This window comes from Geospiza fortis, unplaced genomic scaffold, assembly GCF_000277835.1.
Source record: "Geospiza fortis unplaced genomic scaffold, GeoFor_1.0 scaffold111, whole genome shotgun sequence".
In the NCBI taxonomy this organism is placed as follows: domain Eukaryota; kingdom Metazoa; phylum Chordata; class Aves; order Passeriformes; family Thraupidae; genus Geospiza; species Geospiza fortis.
In genome coordinates this window covers 4,055,423-4,073,811 of record NW_005054321.1, presented here as the reverse complement: position 1 = coordinate 4,073,811, position 18,389 = coordinate 4,055,423, and the positions used below count along the sequence as shown (strand labels likewise).

Below are 18,389 nucleotides of genomic sequence, written 5' to 3'. Positions count from 1 at the left end.
TGAGGGTATTTCAAGGGAATAAGCCATAGCAAGGCAGATAGAAGGATCTTGCTGCCAGATCTCAACATACCCTGACATTTATCTCTAAAGAAGGGAAGACACAAAGGCAAGATGTAAGAGAATCGGAAACTTACACATTGTTTCAAATTTTATTCATATAGACTGCCTCTACACCATTTCCAATGGAATAATCTAAGAAAAACATCCAGGAAAGATGTAATAGTGAATCTAGCAAAATGATAATTTGGAAAGATTGTCAGCCAAAACTGTAATCTATCGAACTTCTATCTAAGCTCAAACACAGAGAACAAGTGAACATGCCTTTAATTCTCTCTCAAAATCTCTTCAATCCTTCTCTTGGTCAGCAAGATCCTTAGGTCCATATTCACTGTTCTTGATCACCTACTATGCAATGCTCCTCATAATTCCAGAGAATTTAGTCAAAGCAACTGCTAGGGGAGTGAGCAGCTCGGAGTACAGTGTTCTGCTGGACTCAATTCAAATTCAGATCTTACTCATCTGTAGCTCAAAGCAAATCATTCAAGACACTCAAGGTATCCTATGCTATAGTGCTTCTCTGGAGGCTTTGAAAAAAATCAAAGACTAAAAAAATAGTTTTTTTTAGTGAAAAATTATTCACTTCTTTCCCATACAACTAGTTGGAAGGAAAATATTTTAGCCAAAAGTCTAAATCTTTTCCACTCCTTAACAACCCAGTAGGAGATTCTAAATCTTTACTGCATATTTTCTAATTTGCTTGAATTGAATAGTCTGCTCAGAACATATTCAGTTTAGTTCCAAAATTTACGTAACTATTTTGTGGAAGTCTCAAAAATCCTACAGAAAATCCAAAATACTACAGAACCTTTCCCTCACACAAGCACTCTTATTACATATAATGAAGCCTGAAAAAGGATCAAGGGCTGTATCAAATAATTGCATCATAGTTTCTATTATTCAGTATTAAAAAGGTCAACAAATATAATTGCAGTGACTGCAAAGACTGTCTGCCTACCTAGCACTCTGTGACACACTGCACAAATAGTACAGGTTCTTCTTCTACAAACACTGACTCTTATAGATTCTGGCCTTAATTCTAACAGATGTACAGATCCTGAAAATTATTCCAGTAACTCCATGTATCTATAAAAAGCATGACAAGAGACAAACACAGTTAAATAAGCTCAGATATTTTCTTATTTTGTTTTCCCATCTAGACTCCTCTCCACTGAAAGAAATCACACCAAAAAAAATTAAAGCTCTACCACAGTAGCTTCTGCTTTACTAGAAATACTCTTTTGGAAATGGAGTAATTACTAGTAATTTCTAGTAAGGGCAGCAGCAGCTTGGCAGGGCTCTACCAGTAAAAAGTTTGTGCTTCAGGTGATGATTTTGTTATTTAAATGCATAGGACCGAGATCATCATCTCCAGCCATTTCAGATTCTGAAAGAACTAAATAGCAACACTGACTGGAGACCAAAACAGCTCATTTCACTGGCAGGCATGTGAGGTAAGGATGTTGCAAGTTATAAACTCAAATCCAGTCAGGCCATTTTGTGACTCCCATTCCACCCTTATTTACACGCCCCAACATCAGCTCTGAGTTTGGTGTTAGTGGCTTTAAGATGATCATACCGCTTGGGAACTTGGAGTGGCTGGAGCTCCCCCACGGGCAGCCCTTCTGGGGTGAAGTGCTTGAGCAGCTCTTTGGCATCCAGCAACGCCAGGGACTCCCTCTGGCTGTCTTTGTGTCCCAGCAGCTGCTCAGGTGAATGTGCAAACAGAGGAACTCTGTAAAAAAGGCAGCGAGCAAAGACCAATCTAAGATTTGTTTTTTTAAATAAACTCATAAGCTCATTTAATATTTTAAAAAATATGAAATCATTGCTACTCTGGAGCAATTAAAACTAGTATCAAAATAAAATGAACAGAGAATGTTCCTTGAGAATGTTCACACAAATGTTTATGACAAATAACATAATAATTGGTGCAAATTCTCTAACATTTGACTGAAGAAAGTAGTTTCTTCAAGAATTTAGAGCTGGGTTATGAAATACAACATGGGAAGAAGATTATTCACCCCTTTTTTCTATTTTTTGACCAAAAATTGGGTCCAATTAAAAAAAATAAAAAATATACAGTATACAGGAAAGGAACAATAAAGCCACTACTGCATGCAACCCTCCACTCTTTTTTATTGTCTTCAATCAAGTATATCAAGGTTCTCCCTTTTCTCACTTTTTAAGCAACACATTGTATCCTGATGCAGGATAAGAAAGATACTCAGTTCAGTTGATGAATAGTAAAATAAACACTAGCTATGTAACAGAAAGATCCTTCAGGAAGCTTTTTGACAGCTAATTAAAAGGAAGAAGTTTGCCTGTTTGAGAAACAAAAGCCAATAATAATAAATAATAGCAATAATGATGATGATGATAATAATACCACCATGAGAAAGCTAATGTGAGAATTTATCACGTGCAGAACTCCAATCTAAGCCATGGCCACCTATGGTACTTGAAAGAAAAGGAAAATGGTACTTGAAGAAATGGGATGGAAGTGACTCGGAAAAGGACAGCTGGACACTTGCCTCTACAGGTCTGTCAGCAAGAACATTAACACCACCAAAGACCATTAAGCCACAGAATCCCAGCATAGGCTGAGTTGGAATGAACCTCAAGGATCATTGAGTCCAACTCCTGGCCATGCACAGCAACCTCCCCAAGAGTCACACCCTGTGCCTGAGAGCATTGCCCAAACTCATCTTGAGCTCTGTCAGGCTTGGTGCTGTGACCACTGCCCTGGGGAGCCTGTTCAGTGCCCAGCCGCCCTCTGGGTAAAGAACTTTTTTCTAATGGTCAACCTAAACATTTCTTGACAAGTCTTATATAAAGTGAGAGCTCAACTGAAATCAACAGGCTGTCTTAAGTGACACAAATATCTATGGGTTTCATGTGAACAGTACTGAAGGCAAAACATAACTAAATATAAATTTCAAACATAAAACCAATAGGCTCTACGACTGCAAAATTACTTGATACATGATATTAAATACTGACTATTTAGGAAATATGAGGAGATTGGAACACATTGTACATGTTGACAAAAAACAGCTGAATTATCTCTATTACTTAGTACCCCAAGCTGGGAGAAAGAAAAGCTTTTGTATGTTTTCCTACCACGGCTACTATTTTCTAGAAGTACCATTTTGGTAATTTAGTTTTAGAACTATTATACTTTTAGCTAGTTTCAAGTTGCATTCAGTCAATAAAAATCAAAACAATACTTCCTTAAATACCAATAAACTACACATTTGGAAATTGACAAAAAAATAGTTTTAGTCTTAAGCAATATTTTCATTGAAAGATTATCAACATGTGAAAACAGTTTACACTATGGTTATCAACATATAAAGTTCTCTATAGTAAAGTTTAATGGCTACTCCAAAGAAAATCACCAGTATTTCATTATTACCTCATTTTTTGTTTGTTTTTTTCAAAGTTTTCCAAATTCTGAAGAACATGTCTTTCTGGCCACTCCAATGGATTTGGCTCTATTAAATCAGGCTCTGCAAGAAATACATGTTGGACAACCCTAAATAAAGAATCTTATTGCTTAAAGGAATAGATATACAGTCCTTTATCTATAGATATTCCTCAATGCATCTCTCTAAAAGGATGTAGATAAAATACAACATTGTTGATGCAATCAGAAATGTTTTCTGGACATTTTTTTTTTTGTCAAGGAAGAAAAAGGAAATGCAAGGGTAATTTTAGTTTGCAAAATAAGCCTAGAAAGCTGCTTTACTTTTCCTTCCATGTTTTCCTCTCTTGGTAAAAAGACTTTACTCCTTTTAGTAAAAGACTGATGATCAGTATGAGAAAACAGCCAAGGAAAATAAGCAGCGTATTTTGTAAATAGAAATACTTACCACAAGTCTCAGTGCATGACCTGGTTTTATTGCAGACCTTCTGTAGACCAGGTTTAGGAAGACTACTGCTGCACAGATCCAAAAAACATTCTCTTGTGAGTTTTAATAGGCTTTTAAACTCATTGGTAGAAATAACTACAGGCTGCTTGGCCAATTCCTTTCTGTCTATAAAAGAAAAAATAATAATACATCTGCTAAGTAACAAAGAACAACAAGAGCCTGCTAAAAAACAATTAAACAAGAAAATCTCCAACCAAAACCAGTAACAAAAACAAGTTAACTTGACACTTACTATTGTACCAGGAAGACATGAGTGGTTTATTCCAAAGACAAGTGAAAAAACAGCAGTGAGAATAGCTGAAGTCACATATGATTGATGTTTTTACAGTCCTTTAACTTCTGGATATATGCATTTCTGAGTATATCCAGGTTTGAATCCCCCAGAGACAAACACCTGGCCTTGCTGACACTAAAAGTGAAGGGCTCCAGTGTAACTGATAGCCTGTTCTGGTCTCTTTAGTCACAGTATTAAGGGTAAGGTACTTCTGGTATGATTGAGAACAATCAGTGAATTCCAACTGCTCCTACTCAGCCTCTTAATGGAAATGGGTGACCCACTCAAAAGAAACTAAAACACAAGCTCTAAAGCAAGCCCAGCCTCAGGGGTGAAGCAGACGGGAATCTAAGAATGACTAAGTTAGCAGGCAGTGTGGGGTAGGAGACCAGATTACTTACAGAAATCTTATTTTCTTTAAGCTGCTATTCTGTTAATGATAATACACTTAAATTACCTCTAAGCATTCCATTTTCAATAAGCCAGACAATCTCTCTGAAGCATTTTTTCTTTTAATTGAGCCGCTTTAGAAAATGGACTTAAGATGGAAAAAAATCAGGACACTCAAATGGATTTCTCTGCAAAGTCATAAAAATGGAAGGAGGATGATCCTTCAACTTTTTATTAAGAATGATGCATCATGATAAATCTAACAAATCTGGAATGCATGGTTTTCCTCTGCTGCTTAAGACTTTTCAAAGAAAGACTAAAATTTTAAAAAGCTGAAAAACCTAAACAGAATTCTTATTTTTGTAGAAGGCATATCCAGCAGTAAAGGATTTTGGGGAAATCATCACAGAATTGCATAGAATTATTTCAACACTATGCTCAAAATTTAGAGTATTCATGTAACAACCACCAGCACTAATACAGTGTTCTCTTTTCCATTATCTGACAGATAATCATGGATGTACTTCAAAGTTTCTTTTTAAACTTCTGCTATTTCTTCACAAAGTGATCAACAGACTTTGGTTGTCAAACAACTTCAGTTTTGTAAGGTGAGCCATCCCATACAATTTGAAATAAATACCTTTTAAATACCAGTTTGAGAATTACCAGAGCTTTCCCATTACTTACTGAGATACTCCTTCAAGGCAAACACTTGGAGACGTGACAGTTTTGTTTCTCTCTCTACAATATCCTCTCCACAATAGCATGGCAGAGACTTGATAAAGTCAGAAACATGAAAGCCTGTACAGATTAGGAGAAATTTTTATCACAAATCACTCTTTGGAGTCATTACTTAATAGAAGATACAAACACAGGAAACATAAAAATCTCATATTCAAAAGAAACAACCAGACTTTCAAATACAGCTAATCATCGAAAAACCAAACTAATTAATTCCAGTTGAACATCAGGAGGACAATTTCAAAGAGACACCTGACTATTTCTGAATTTCTATACAAAACCTGTATAATGACAACACAACATGACTAACATTTAAAGAAGGTAAAAAGATCCTAAGTTTGATACCAGGGAAGAAAAGTTTTCTCCCAACATATGGTCAAGGACTTTCAGTCTTCTGACACTGTACTAATGGGATTTTAATTATGATAAATGGCTGAGTAGTCAGTCATATCACACACAGATTTATTTCAATAATAAGGAATTAAGTAGATAAGATGCAGGTCACCGTGGTCCTTTTCTCTGCCAGTGTTATTGAAACAAATACAGGAGTTGGTAGAGTTATCTGGTCGGTGTAGTTGTAACATGACAACTACTCCATGATAAATGGCTGCACACCTGCTCTTTCCTAGTGGAGCAGTTAGGATAGGAGTGCCAGCTCATACCTTAAACACTCTGCAGTAATGTGGACATCAGCAAAGGGACTGAAGGTTATAACAAAACTCAACTTGTCTACTGGCCTTGCAGTTTTGATTTTAAATCATCAGTGAAACAGGGACTTTCAAGAGATATTTACACAGATTTTTGGCATGGGCTGGTCAGTCTTTACACCAACAACACACACTTTCTGAACTTTAAGCTTTCACAAATTTGTTTTGTATTAATATTACCTGTACGTCCCTTTACAATAAACGAATTTCAACTTACCTCGATTATGAGAAATAACTGGCAATAACTTTGCATAGTCAATTGTAAAAATATCGTAGCAGTAAATTCTGTGAATAAATAAGCCCTTAGTATATTTTCTTATGGATCTGGAAAAGTATTCTTAAAAGACACTTTCATAAAAGATGTAATATTTCTCCTTGTTTTCCTGCTTTTAATACTGACTGGAGTGAATAAAAGGAACTTATGAAATTTAGAACTTACCATTTGCTGCATTCAGATACTCATTAATAAATAAGTGATCACTCTTACCTGACTCTGTTTCTTCTGCTTTTGCCTTTAGCTTTCCATTTACTGCAGCAAGAGTGGCCATCCCATTGATCTGGCCAGCTGAATGAATCAAGGTTGCTTTGCATCCTCCAGAGCCATTGCCTTGTAGCAAGAAATAATATCGGCAAGATTCTCCTTTCAGTTCAATTTCTGGAACTTAACAAACATCAAGACATAACTGTGAAACACCCTCAGGAAAACATCTTTAAAACAAACTATAATCCATCATCAAAATTCTTTCATTTGCTTTCTTCTGTTCTGTGAGAAATCTTACTAATCACCAACCAAGAGCTCTTTAACTGGGCTAAGTAAGAGGCAAGCCTTTAACTGGCAAAGTTACATTTTTCCCATGAAACAATAGAGAGAAGTTTCTGTTCTGCTGGGTAAAACCAGGCCTTTTTGCATATGTGCATCAAAATAATAAGTGTTCAATGGACAAACATAAAACCCTAGAAGAAAAGGAAGTATTGTACACACTCTTCCCAAGGACACTGCATTATTCATTAATAAAAGCTTCACTCCCTGCTTTACCCTTGTGCCTGGATGAAAGATAAAGACATTCTATTTTTGAACACTGGCATATAGTATGCAGTTGTGAAATTAAATTAATGTGAGACTTGACAGTAACAGTGAAAGGTAGGTTTGCTATCTTTTCACATAGAAAATATTTTATTGGAAGACACAGCAATCAAGATAATGAATACTTCTTAATGTACTAAGTTTCAAAAGTCAAATATTTTAATTTTATAAGATATTTGCAGTACTGTCTCAATAATCACCTCCATGGGAACTTAACATTTATTAGTATCATAAATTTTTGTTAGCAAGAAATAACATATTCCTGTGTTTGTTGAAAATTTATAGTTGGACATGGGAAAAGAGGGGAAACCCCACTACCTCAATATATAAATTCAGATAAAGAAAAATAACACTAAAGAAAAAATATTCTAGAAACTTTGTCATAATGTCCTATTTCTCATGTCATTTGAAATATACTCCTTTTCCAGTTTATCTTGGCATCTCAAAGCTGATTCCTCATGGGTAAACTTTTATTTCACAATTTAATCTTAGCATTTAAGAACTACCAATACCAAGAATCATACCTTCCCCACAACTGGGAGAGATTAAGGATTCACAAATCCTTAGTAAAGTGAGATTAGTGTTAGCCACTAAAAAATCAACAGTTTTCAATTAAACAAAAAATACATTTAAAAAGCTGTATTTCTTCTCCTATTGTAAATTTTACTCAAGATACTCCTATTGTGTATTACTGATCACACAATAATTAATACTTGTACAAAACTTTTCCACTGGAGCACAGGACAAATATCCTGCAGACACTGGGGATCTTGTGCTCATTTTACTGCATCAGCAGTATCTCTCCAACAAATACAAATGCTGCTGCTGTGACCAGCTCCACACCCTCCATACTCTACCACTTCCCAACATGCAGAGATAACTTTAAATCTGTACAATACAGATGCCATTTGGGTTTTGCCTTTTTGCTTTTGTATGTTCTCTGTATTCTTCACACATATATTTGTAACTCTGTCACCTATTGTATTAGTAGCTAGTTTTCCCAATACTTTTCCATGGCCTTTCCCTAACCAGAAAGACAAAGATTCCAGAGCTCCAAGCCCCAGGAGGTACAAGGCCCGGGGCTATCTCGGCTCTTCCAGGGAACCAAGGCTCAGAACAACTCTTTGAGATACATTCTCATGGACAAAGTACAACTAGTGCTGAAGGGGGGCTCCAGAGAAGGGGCTTGATCTGGGGGGAATTACATCACCACTTGTCCTCCTAAGTGCTTTTTATCAATTATGCTAATTTGCTAAAACCTATAAATGTACTCATCCTTACGGGGGGTGGGCTTTTGTGGACATCTTTCCATAACTGCCTCTGAAGACCTTCATTAAAGATCCTCTTTTATATTATCTCCTTGCTAAAATTATCTCGAGTTTCATTTCCAGGTTGGGTAAAAGGCAACACTGCCAGCACCCATTCCATAATTAAGCTTCTGTACTGTTATACAACTCTACATATTCCTCTCAAATTTTTCCTGTCCCTAAACCTGAAAAAAAATATCAGTCACAAACATAAGACATCCTGATCTGCATACTTGTTTAAAAATATTGTCTTAAGTTGGCAATAGAAATAGTCACTGTTCCTTGGAATCTACATTAATCACATATTAGACCAAAAACAACAGACAAGATTATGAAAGAAGGCCGAATCCAACACTTCACTTCCAGGTAAGTACTTTAAGCACTGGGTTACCACCAAGTTCCTTTTAGCCTGATGTTTTTGAGTGCTTACAAAGCTCAGTCACTGCTTGTACACTGCCTCCACTTGCAGGGCACATTTACTGGCTGATTGAGAAGCTTCCCCCAGCCTTGGTCTGGACTGATTCTCTTCTCCCACTTTCTGAATCAGATTTCTAAGCACTGGCACAGGGTGTGAGTCAGCTGCCATCACTGCAGCCCTACAGGGAGCACATTCTCAACTACAGGTTTAGCACACTGGCTCCCAGGTGAATGGAGGCATTCAGCATTTCTTAATAGTCCGTATTTTCCCAGGAAGAGATTGAAATTAAATGCAAGTGAAGAACCTCTGGAAATGCTTAAACAAGAAGGGAAGCACCTCAGTGAAGCAGACTGGAATTCCATCTGCAGAAGTAAACCTCTCCACCACGGATTTTACAATCACCTTACAAAGATGTGTGGAAATTGGATCTTAACTGACAGGACACAAAAATGGTTTAAAGGAGACGCCTTCTTTCCCCAAAGCTTGCCATGATGTTACCATTTTTCTTCCTACAAGTTTGCATAGCTGAACTTGCATTCACCAAATCTTCTCATGTCAATGAAGATTACAATCACTGATTTAATTTCATTGAAGCTAGAAAGAGAATCCCAAATGTACAGAAAAAACTCACCATGTATTCACACACACACAACCAAACAAAATACACATACCAGAGATGACCTTGGGTTTCTTAGCCATATATTCCTTCCATTTCTTGGTGCTCAGCTGGGCAGGAGATGGGATCACTACACTGCTTACATTACATGGCAATGTAAATAAAGCTCCCACCTAAATAAGGAGAGCAAATATAAAACACGCAATATTAGTGAAACCTGTTTTACACTTCATTCTTGAGCTACTGTTTTGACATTATTTCAAATCTAGTTGAACTGAAGAAAAACATCTCCACTTAACATACCTGTCATTCACATCAATCAAAATGGAACTGCATTTGACACAAAAGTTGTAAAAATTGTGTTTACTTTTTGGTCCAATTGAGGGATCATTAACTGCTGAATTTCCATTTCATACATAACAAGGTATTTATTATATATTGCAAGTGTCTCCATAGCCTGGCTACAAAGGTTTTTGTAGAGCAGTATCCAGAATGAAAAGAGAATTTGAGGATAATAGTGGCATTGGTGACTCTGCATTCCTATGAAAAAAAATTCTTCTTTTATTTTCCTTCCTACATATTACCCCTGCCTCTTAACCAGATACTGGACTATGTCTGTGTTTCTACATAGACTTCAGACCAATAAGCACTAACACAAAAATTGCAGACATACTTGAATACCCAAGCAATAAAGCAATGCTGTTACAGGTATTAGAAAAGCCTACAAATGTGCAGTATTTCCAGTAGGAGACTGAAAAAAATCCCTATGAGAAACTGTTATTTTCAAAACATATTCAATTCAACATGTGCAGACTCTAAAAAGTAACCTGAGATTGTGTTTTCACTGTTTGGGCACCTTCTTTAAAAACACTAGAAGAAATGTGAACCCTTTGATTGTAAAAGGTGTATGATCAAGTGTTCAGTGTTCTTAAATAAAATAAAAATTACCTGGGATGTTTACCAATTTAAAACCATTTTAAAAGATACTTTTGGTACAGCATTAGAAAAAGGACCTTTTCCTTTTCTGGCTAAGCTAATAGAGAATGGAGTAGCAGGGAAGAAAAAGAGTCAGTAAAAACCCAAATAACAAACTGAAAAAGAAACATACAGCCTGATAATGGGATACTATCTCCACAGTAAACAAAAAACATGTTATTCATAATAAGTGTATCACCATTTTCAAAGTGCAGGTTTTGTTTTGAATGGCATAGATTTATTTTATGAACACTAAAACATTTTCCTAAACAAGATGTATTACCTTGTATGTAAAGGTGATAGAATGTTCAGGAAAAACAACTTCAAACTAATACTCTGGCTATGAATAATCTCAGTATCATTTCAAGGCAGAGGAAGGAGGAAAAAAGTAGGACTGTAAATGTTTCATGAACTCTTTTTATCCAAAATTAGAATATGCACATATAAAATAAAAAAGCCTACCATTTCACAGTAGCTAGATACATTTTGTGGGCTGCACACGTGCCTGCCTTTTGCTAAAAAAAATCAATAGCTCAATTACAAAAGCACAGAAATTATCTGTCAGGATAGGATTAGAAAATGTTTTAGGAGATTGAAACTTAGCTGAGATGAAGAGAATGGGTAGGTATAGCATGGACCTTTGAAATCCATGTTTGCTTTAGATCTAAATATCGAAGAAGCTTAGACAGAGACCAGATTTAAAAATATTATTCACATATCTCTTACATGCAATATAGATCCCTTCATTTTTCTACTATACATACATAAAAAGGTTTTACCTTCCCAGAGAGAAAAGATATCTGGTCCAAAAGCAGTGTAGATGTCTTCTTGTTATTCTTTCTTGACAGGCTCCTGAACAGAACAGTTTAAGGAACCTCATCTTCACAAAGAACTATGCACTTCTATTTTACAAGTCAGATTATCATCATATTTAAAAGAAGCACTGGAAGCATCTAATTTTTGATACTACAGTATCACAAAACATAAAAATCTCACCTTTACAGGTAAAGTGATATACTTGAAAATGTTGTATGACAAAATACTCCACTGACATCTCTATTATAGGCTGACAGAAACAGATATGTATATATTCAAAATCATAGCAGGCTTATACATCCTAAGGTATTATTGGTACACCAAGACTAGAACCAAAAGTACATACTTTTAAAAACCAATAGTAATATATTTTGAGATCTCTGCAGCACACACACTCAAGAGAGAACTCCTCTGCTAAACCTTGCCACAGATTTTGCTGCTGCACAATAAAAACACAGTTTGCAAACAAATGTTCCTATATTGTGAAGCATTCATTCATTAGAAAGGCTTGAGGCTTTTTTTAAACTTGCACAGAATAAACATTTCTCTATTCTTTTACCACAAAGAACATGCACATCAACAGACAAATTATATGTGCAATAGTATCAACAACGCATGGTTACTGCTAATGCAACTTAAATTTCAAAATTAAAAAAATCCAGTTGTGAAGAATCACAGCAGGCTAGAATGGAATGAGCCCTTGCCTATCCTCATCTGTCTGTTGCTTGCATGGGTAGATGCTGATCTTTTTCTTTCTGCTATAGACAATTATCAGTAGTAGTTCAGATCCTTAAAAAAAGGATACAGCTCAAACTCCAGATCTGATATAAAAATGGAAGGTAGATCAGAGAGCATCACCATCTGTAAAAATTCCAGCGCAGGACCATAGTAATGAAAAACCTGAAAAGAGATCAAATAAAAACCTATATATAGAACACTTCATATAAAGTTGTATCACCAGAAGTTCCTCAAGTGTTTTGCTGGAGGTATTAGCCTTGCAGATAACATCTGAAAGAGGTATAAAGGAATACAAAAACATTTCACAACATCATATTAAATTATATAAAAAAGGAAGGTATTTAATTTTTTTAAATAAATCTGACTTTATAGAACATCAACAATGTGCCTCAAATGAGTTCTCTTACCCAAAATAAAATATGATCTACCAGGAAGAGACAAATGCAATACAAAATGCACATGTTTTAACAATGAAAATAACAAACTCCAAACCAATTTTCATAATGCTCATTTTTGTTTTCATCAACACATATGATTCTGCAGTTCCCACCAATTATCTACTTCCAGTAGATAACATGAAACACCAAGAGTGTAAAAAGAAAGAAACCCAAACTTTTAAAATTAAGTGGGAAGGATTAGATAAATACAGAATTGATAATTTAACTATTTTGAGTATTAAACTGAACAAAGTCTCAATTTCTGCTTGAAAAAAATCTGGTATTGTATTCGTAAGAACAAACAGATGAAGTTTTAAGGTTTTGACAGCGCAGGTGTATAAAAGAAGTATTCCTCAATTTTATCCAATAATTATTTCTCTACTTAACTTTCAGTTCTGACTAAGGTTTCCCCAATTACTAATTTCTCCAGAAAGTAAAACAGATGAATTCTAAAACTCAAAGAAAAATCAAGAATAATACTTGCTTCTGGCAAAGTATCAGTATTCCTCAGTTGGCACTCTTTTTTAGCAGCAAAGCAAGAACTTAAATTTGCAGTCCTGAATGTCTTGGCTGAAGTGCTCTTTATACAAAATTCTGGAAAATCTACTCCAGATCCAAACTGGGAAAAAAAAAAGACGATGATAAATGTGTCGAAAAGAGATAAAAATGATTTCTTTTCAGCCAGTTAGATATGTTATTTTTAACAATTAATATTATTTTTCATCAGATCTGTAAAACTAGAAAAAGATTATACTTAGATAACCAAATATTAAATCCAAAATAATAATACTGAAAATGTAAACAACATCACAAAGGTCTCAGGTTTTGCAGAAACATTAGAACATATGCTTGCAACAATGACTTACGGTTACATGACAATGATTTGTGATAGACAAAAAACACTCTAATTTTCAACAGTATGTTTAAAAAAAAAATCAGAGGGAAGCATCTGAATTTCTGAAGTTCAGATATTGATGCATTGGTCTGATTTATCATTTCATCCTGCCACCCACCCAGACAAATTGCACATTACCTTTGAATTACATAGTTGAACCCAAATTTGGCTTAAAGCATAAAATGCACAGCATAATAAATGCTTTAAATGAGGTATACAGATGCTTTAAAAAATAACCAGCACAATAATAAAATACAAGTTATTTTACCTTTCTTTCCCATATCTGAATCTTTCCTCTCCAGAGTTCATTTAAATCAATAATACTCATTATATCATCTGAAGATACGAAGTCTGCTGACAGATAGTCTGCAATCTTTTGCCAGCTACTGTAAAAATATCAAAGAATTAATCTTACTGAATTTAACATTACAATAAACATGCAGTGCAGTTTGGCTGAATTCACCTATGACCTCTTAGCACGAAACAATCTTGTGTATGTCAAGACAGACAATAAAGTTTTATAAAAGCTGTACATTCCACAAAGTAAAAAATATTACAGAATTGCTCATTCAGGGCCTGTAAAGGAAGTTGTTCATATGCTCCATGAAAGTGACAGGAAAGAACTTTCACATCAAATAAGGCTGGCAACAGCAAGATGCAAGCACAGGATGGTAATGTTGGGTGCTAGAAGCTGCAGCAAAGCCGGGCAGCCATCAGTGGGGCTATCACTGGTCTGTCCAGATGGTTTGTAATTAACCCTCTAAATGGAGATATGATTGCAGCACAAGCATTATCCAAATTCAACAAGAGAGAACAGCCAGTAGCTATGGGTTCTGCTGGCAGTCTGTCTTCCAAGGGAAATCAGCACCATCAACAGAACAGGAAGAATAAGTGAAATAACTTTCATCAGAGATCATCTATACCCAAATAATATCACTTTACATAAAAGGCAGCAGGAAGATTTATTCAGTCAGAAGCTGGTTCCACAGGATATCAATGAACACTGAGATCAAGTATTCATGAAAGTCACTGAGTAACTTTCTTGTCCTCCACACATGTTCAGGAAATACTGTATAGTAGGTATATTGCTTATTCTATCCAAGGGCTGAACATTCACCTTTTAAAACAGTTTTATTAATTTAGGATTAAGTTTAACCATTTGTTCTATGAAGCAAATTTCAATCTTTTGGACATGGAGGGGAAGGAAAGTGGAGACCTTGCCAAGTTGTTCAGTATCCACACAATCATTCACTTAATAGGATAAAAACCCCAAATCACTGTGGTTTATATGGTGAGATACATCATGGCCTTTACATGTCAATTAGAGGAGGACAGTAAGTAAATTACTGGAATTGACTTCAACTTGAATTAATAGTCTCAGTAACTCTTCATACTAACAAAATCTTGAAAAACATACAGGAAGTAATAGAGTGTTTACACTCCTTTTTCAAAAGGGACAAATGAGGCACACTACTTTTCCTCCCTGAAATGTAATACCAAAGGAGATATAAAATTTAAATTAAAACCAGCAGTAGTATGGATTTACTTTAAAAAATCTGGAAAACTACAATCAATATACAAGTTATCCCATAGCATAATACACCATGAAAACACTGTATGCACACTGAACCCATGGAAAGAGAAAATATTTTACTCTTTGTTCCCACAGAAAACAAGAAGTGCAGAGGACTGGCTTTTTTGCCTGCTTCTGTGGTTAGGACATGCATTTACAATGAATCAGGATGAGTAATTCCTCCCCTCATACAACAACAGACAACTAATTTCAATATTTTCAAAGTATACATGTGAAGTACCCAACAAGCTGTTTTTATTTCAACCCACTGATCTATGCTAACACAAAGCTCTGAAATAAATGCCATACCCTTTAGAATCACTTGCAGCAATAGTGATCTGTGCAGAGTGCCACTCTCTCAGGTGTTTCAGGGCACCAATAGCAGGTAAGCAGTCCTTCAACTTGGGTCCATCACATTCAACAGCCTGCAGGATTACATCAACCATTGCTCTGCCTATAAAATAGTTGTGTATGACTCAAATATCATGATTCAGTAAATCTTTCAGTCATTTAAACATAGAATAGTATTGGTTATCACTGATTGCACTAAAACCAGCAAAAATATCAAGTAACTTCAGGATTTAAAACACTTTTCACACATTTTAGCTCATCATTTGCTGCTCCTCTTAGATGAACACAAAGTATTTCACCATTCCTTCAGTGACAGTGAAAGGTTCTGTCCCTTTCTCCTCTCTCACTCAGCACTGACAGATGAGATTTCCCTCCCATACAACTAAGCTATGTCCTTTTCCTACTTTTAACACTCTAAACTGCTATTTTTCATTCTCCTTGAGTTCCTCTGTTGTCCCAAATCAACTTCTACAATATTATATATGCAAGGTGATATGTATCTCCAGTTTAGAAAATCCCAATCCAACAGCTGTGATGTATTTTCCTCCTCATCTTCTTGGCTCACAAGCTGTTAAATCAGATGTAAGTCTGCTATCAACATCTTCCTTTTTTAAATAAGAAATTTCCTGTGTTAAGTTTTGTATTGCTTACTGTATACGATTATTTTGGTGTCATTTGAGATGGATAAATTTATTATATCGCTATTTTAAACTCTACTGAACGATAGCCTGCCAAAGAAACAAGCAGCAAACTAGTCCTCAAGCTGATCTGCAATGCCAACTATGCTCAAGTTCCTAAACTACCTTCAAGCTACCAAACTAAGGTTCTCTGAACTTTTCCATTCACTATCCTTTTACCAAACAAGATAAACTCTAATGAAATTGGTTTTTAAAGACAGATTACCTGGGGCAGGCAATTTATCAGCTAATTGATGCAGACTTTCAGCAGCTTCATCATAGATACTAAAAATGAAGAACAACATGTTTGGAACCAAAATATAAACAAAGTCTTTTGGAAACAAAATGTTAAAACTAATGAATGGTACCTGATGTATCTTACATCTTTAAAACTCTGCACAAACATACTTAGGCTATGAGCAATCATCTCCTCTTTTACTAAGACAGAAGTAGGACTAATGACATCAAAATAATCTGAAGTAAAACTTGAATTAGGATTCAAAAGGAATTAGCAAGAAATTTTTGTATATATAACGTTGGCTGTTAGGAAACTATTCAGTTATCCTATAAAATCTGTAAAAAATTAAAGCTATGCTAAACAAAATAAAAGCATTTTCAGTGCTAGTAGGGGATTGTTCATAGTTAAGTCTTGCTTTGGTAATAACTCTCATTTGTTAAACTTTCTTGATCCCCTTGGGTCATTGCTGATAGATGTCAGATCACTGTTCTTTAAATAAAAATAATAATACACATACTCAGTCAGAGACAGTGATTCCTGACTGTTACTGTTATCTTCCTCAAAACTTTGTGTGGTTCCCAGGTTCTCATCAATGCTTGCTTGGTAAGAGTCTTCATTTTTCTGTGTGTCAACATTTACTTCCTCCCAGTCAGAACTACAGAACTAATCAAACAAAAAGACTTAAATAAGCAAAAAGAGTTTTGAACATCACAGTTTAAGCTTATTCTACAGTCAGGCAGATAGTTGAGGAACTTGTACTCTAAAAGAATTTGTCTTACCTGATAATAACCACAAATGACGTGACTTGCAAAATACCATTTCTTTGCACCTGGAATTCCAGCCACTGAGCAAGCTCCAAAGAGATAAAACAATTATTTAAATTAATCAATTCACTACAATATTCTTCCCATTGTAATGAACACCTCTGTTACAAGATTCTGTAAGTCATTTAATGTGCAACAATTACTTGAGTTCTACTTTCCTTTGGCACTTTCTTAGTAAGTAAGAAAACATTTGACCTCTTTTCTGTTCTGGATAATATTGCTTTCTCTTTGGACCATCTGTATCAGACCTGAACTAAGTAACACCTTTCATAAATATGATTTGGAGATCACAAAATTAGATGCTCCATCAACATTTCTATGCAATAAAAAGCACAGAACTTGAAAACAGCTTAACATTCCCCATCTCCATGAATTTTAAGAGCTTACAGTGGTTTTCCCACATAAATCACAATTACATGACATCTGTGACAAGGTGAGCTTATAACAGCAGATATCCAAACCAAGTAAAGAACTAAGAAAGTATTTTTTTGATTAAAAAACCCCAAAACAACAAAACACAAACATACAGCCCCTAAAAGTACTAAAGCAGACCTTAAAATATCTATTCTAAGGTGAAAAACTGATTTAATATTTATGGATAAAGGTTCTGAACTGTTACCAAACAGACAAGTATCGTTTCTACTGAAAATATCAGAAGACATTATTGGAGTAATTAAAATATCATGCTTCCCACTGACTTGAGAATCAAGCCCTTTCCTACTCTTCCTTGCTCAATTGGACTGAAATTTGTCAACTCTTCAAAACCCTTCCCCTTCACTTCTCACAACCAATCAATCTAATAATCTCCTAACACCTTAGCTGCCAAAATGATGTCAGGTCCTCCACAGAAACAGGAGCAGCAGGAACAGGCCCACACCACAGCAATTGGGTTTACCTGAATTTCTGACTTGTTTCCCTTAACAGAACATTCATAGGCCAATTCCTCAATAGCATTTGCCTCTCTTCACTGTGCATTGCCATATTTACCTGGGAATGTGCTCACATCTGCATTTATGGACGCATTACAACTTTCTTTCAGGAACTGATACATGTCTGCAGCAATCCCAGCTGAAAAAAGAAAAAAAAATCTTAAAACTACTGAATTATGGAAGTCAAATCTTACCTTCTTGCAATTACAGTACAAAGTTCAGTGTGATATTAGAAAGTTAATTTAGGGAAGAAGGGGGAAAGGTGTTGATTGGGGTTTTTAACAGAACTATCACCTGCAGATATGCAGTTTAAAAAGAAAAATTTTCCTAAATTCTCCTTTAAGTCACCCTCAGGAATGCATTACGGAGTTACACGGCACCATCGCAATAAAGAAGGACCCCCCTGA

General features: G+C 35.4%; 1 protein-coding gene across 2 annotated transcripts in view; it reads right to left on the bottom strand.

Moving 5' to 3' along the window:
- The window catches only part of MTBP (MDM2 binding protein), a 28,258-nt gene extending 10,140 nt beyond the window's left edge, over nt 1-18,118 (bottom strand). Inside the window, exons 1-15 of one of the 2 annotated variants that reach the window (XM_031056739.1) lie at nt 18,041-18,118; nt 17,009-17,082; nt 16,747-16,892; nt 16,218-16,276; nt 15,273-15,417; nt 13,659-13,773; nt 12,980-13,114; nt 12,126-12,220; nt 11,284-11,356; nt 9,585-9,702; nt 6,592-6,765; nt 5,344-5,457; nt 3,933-4,097; nt 3,476-3,569; nt 1,637-1,792 (exon numbers count right to left, since the gene is read on the bottom strand). In XM_031056739.1, the coding sequence (XP_030912599.1) occupies nt 1,637-1,792; nt 3,476-3,569; nt 3,933-4,097; nt 5,344-5,457; nt 6,592-6,765; nt 9,585-9,702; nt 11,284-11,356; nt 12,126-12,220; nt 12,980-13,114; nt 13,659-13,773; nt 15,273-15,417; nt 16,218-16,276; nt 16,747-16,892; nt 17,009-17,082; nt 18,041-18,104 (1,727 nt within the window). In that variant the 5' untranslated portion in view covers nt 18,105-18,118. Of the gene's footprint in view, nt 1-1,636; nt 1,793-3,475; nt 3,570-3,932; nt 4,098-5,343; nt 5,458-6,591; nt 6,766-9,584; nt 9,703-11,283; nt 11,357-12,125; nt 12,221-12,979; nt 13,115-13,658; nt 13,777-15,272; nt 15,418-16,217; nt 16,277-16,746; nt 16,893-17,008; nt 17,083-18,040 lie in introns of both variants that reach the window. The other variant, XM_031056740.1, reaches the window with a different exon arrangement.
- Between the last annotated feature and the right edge of the window lie 271 nt (nt 18,119-18,389).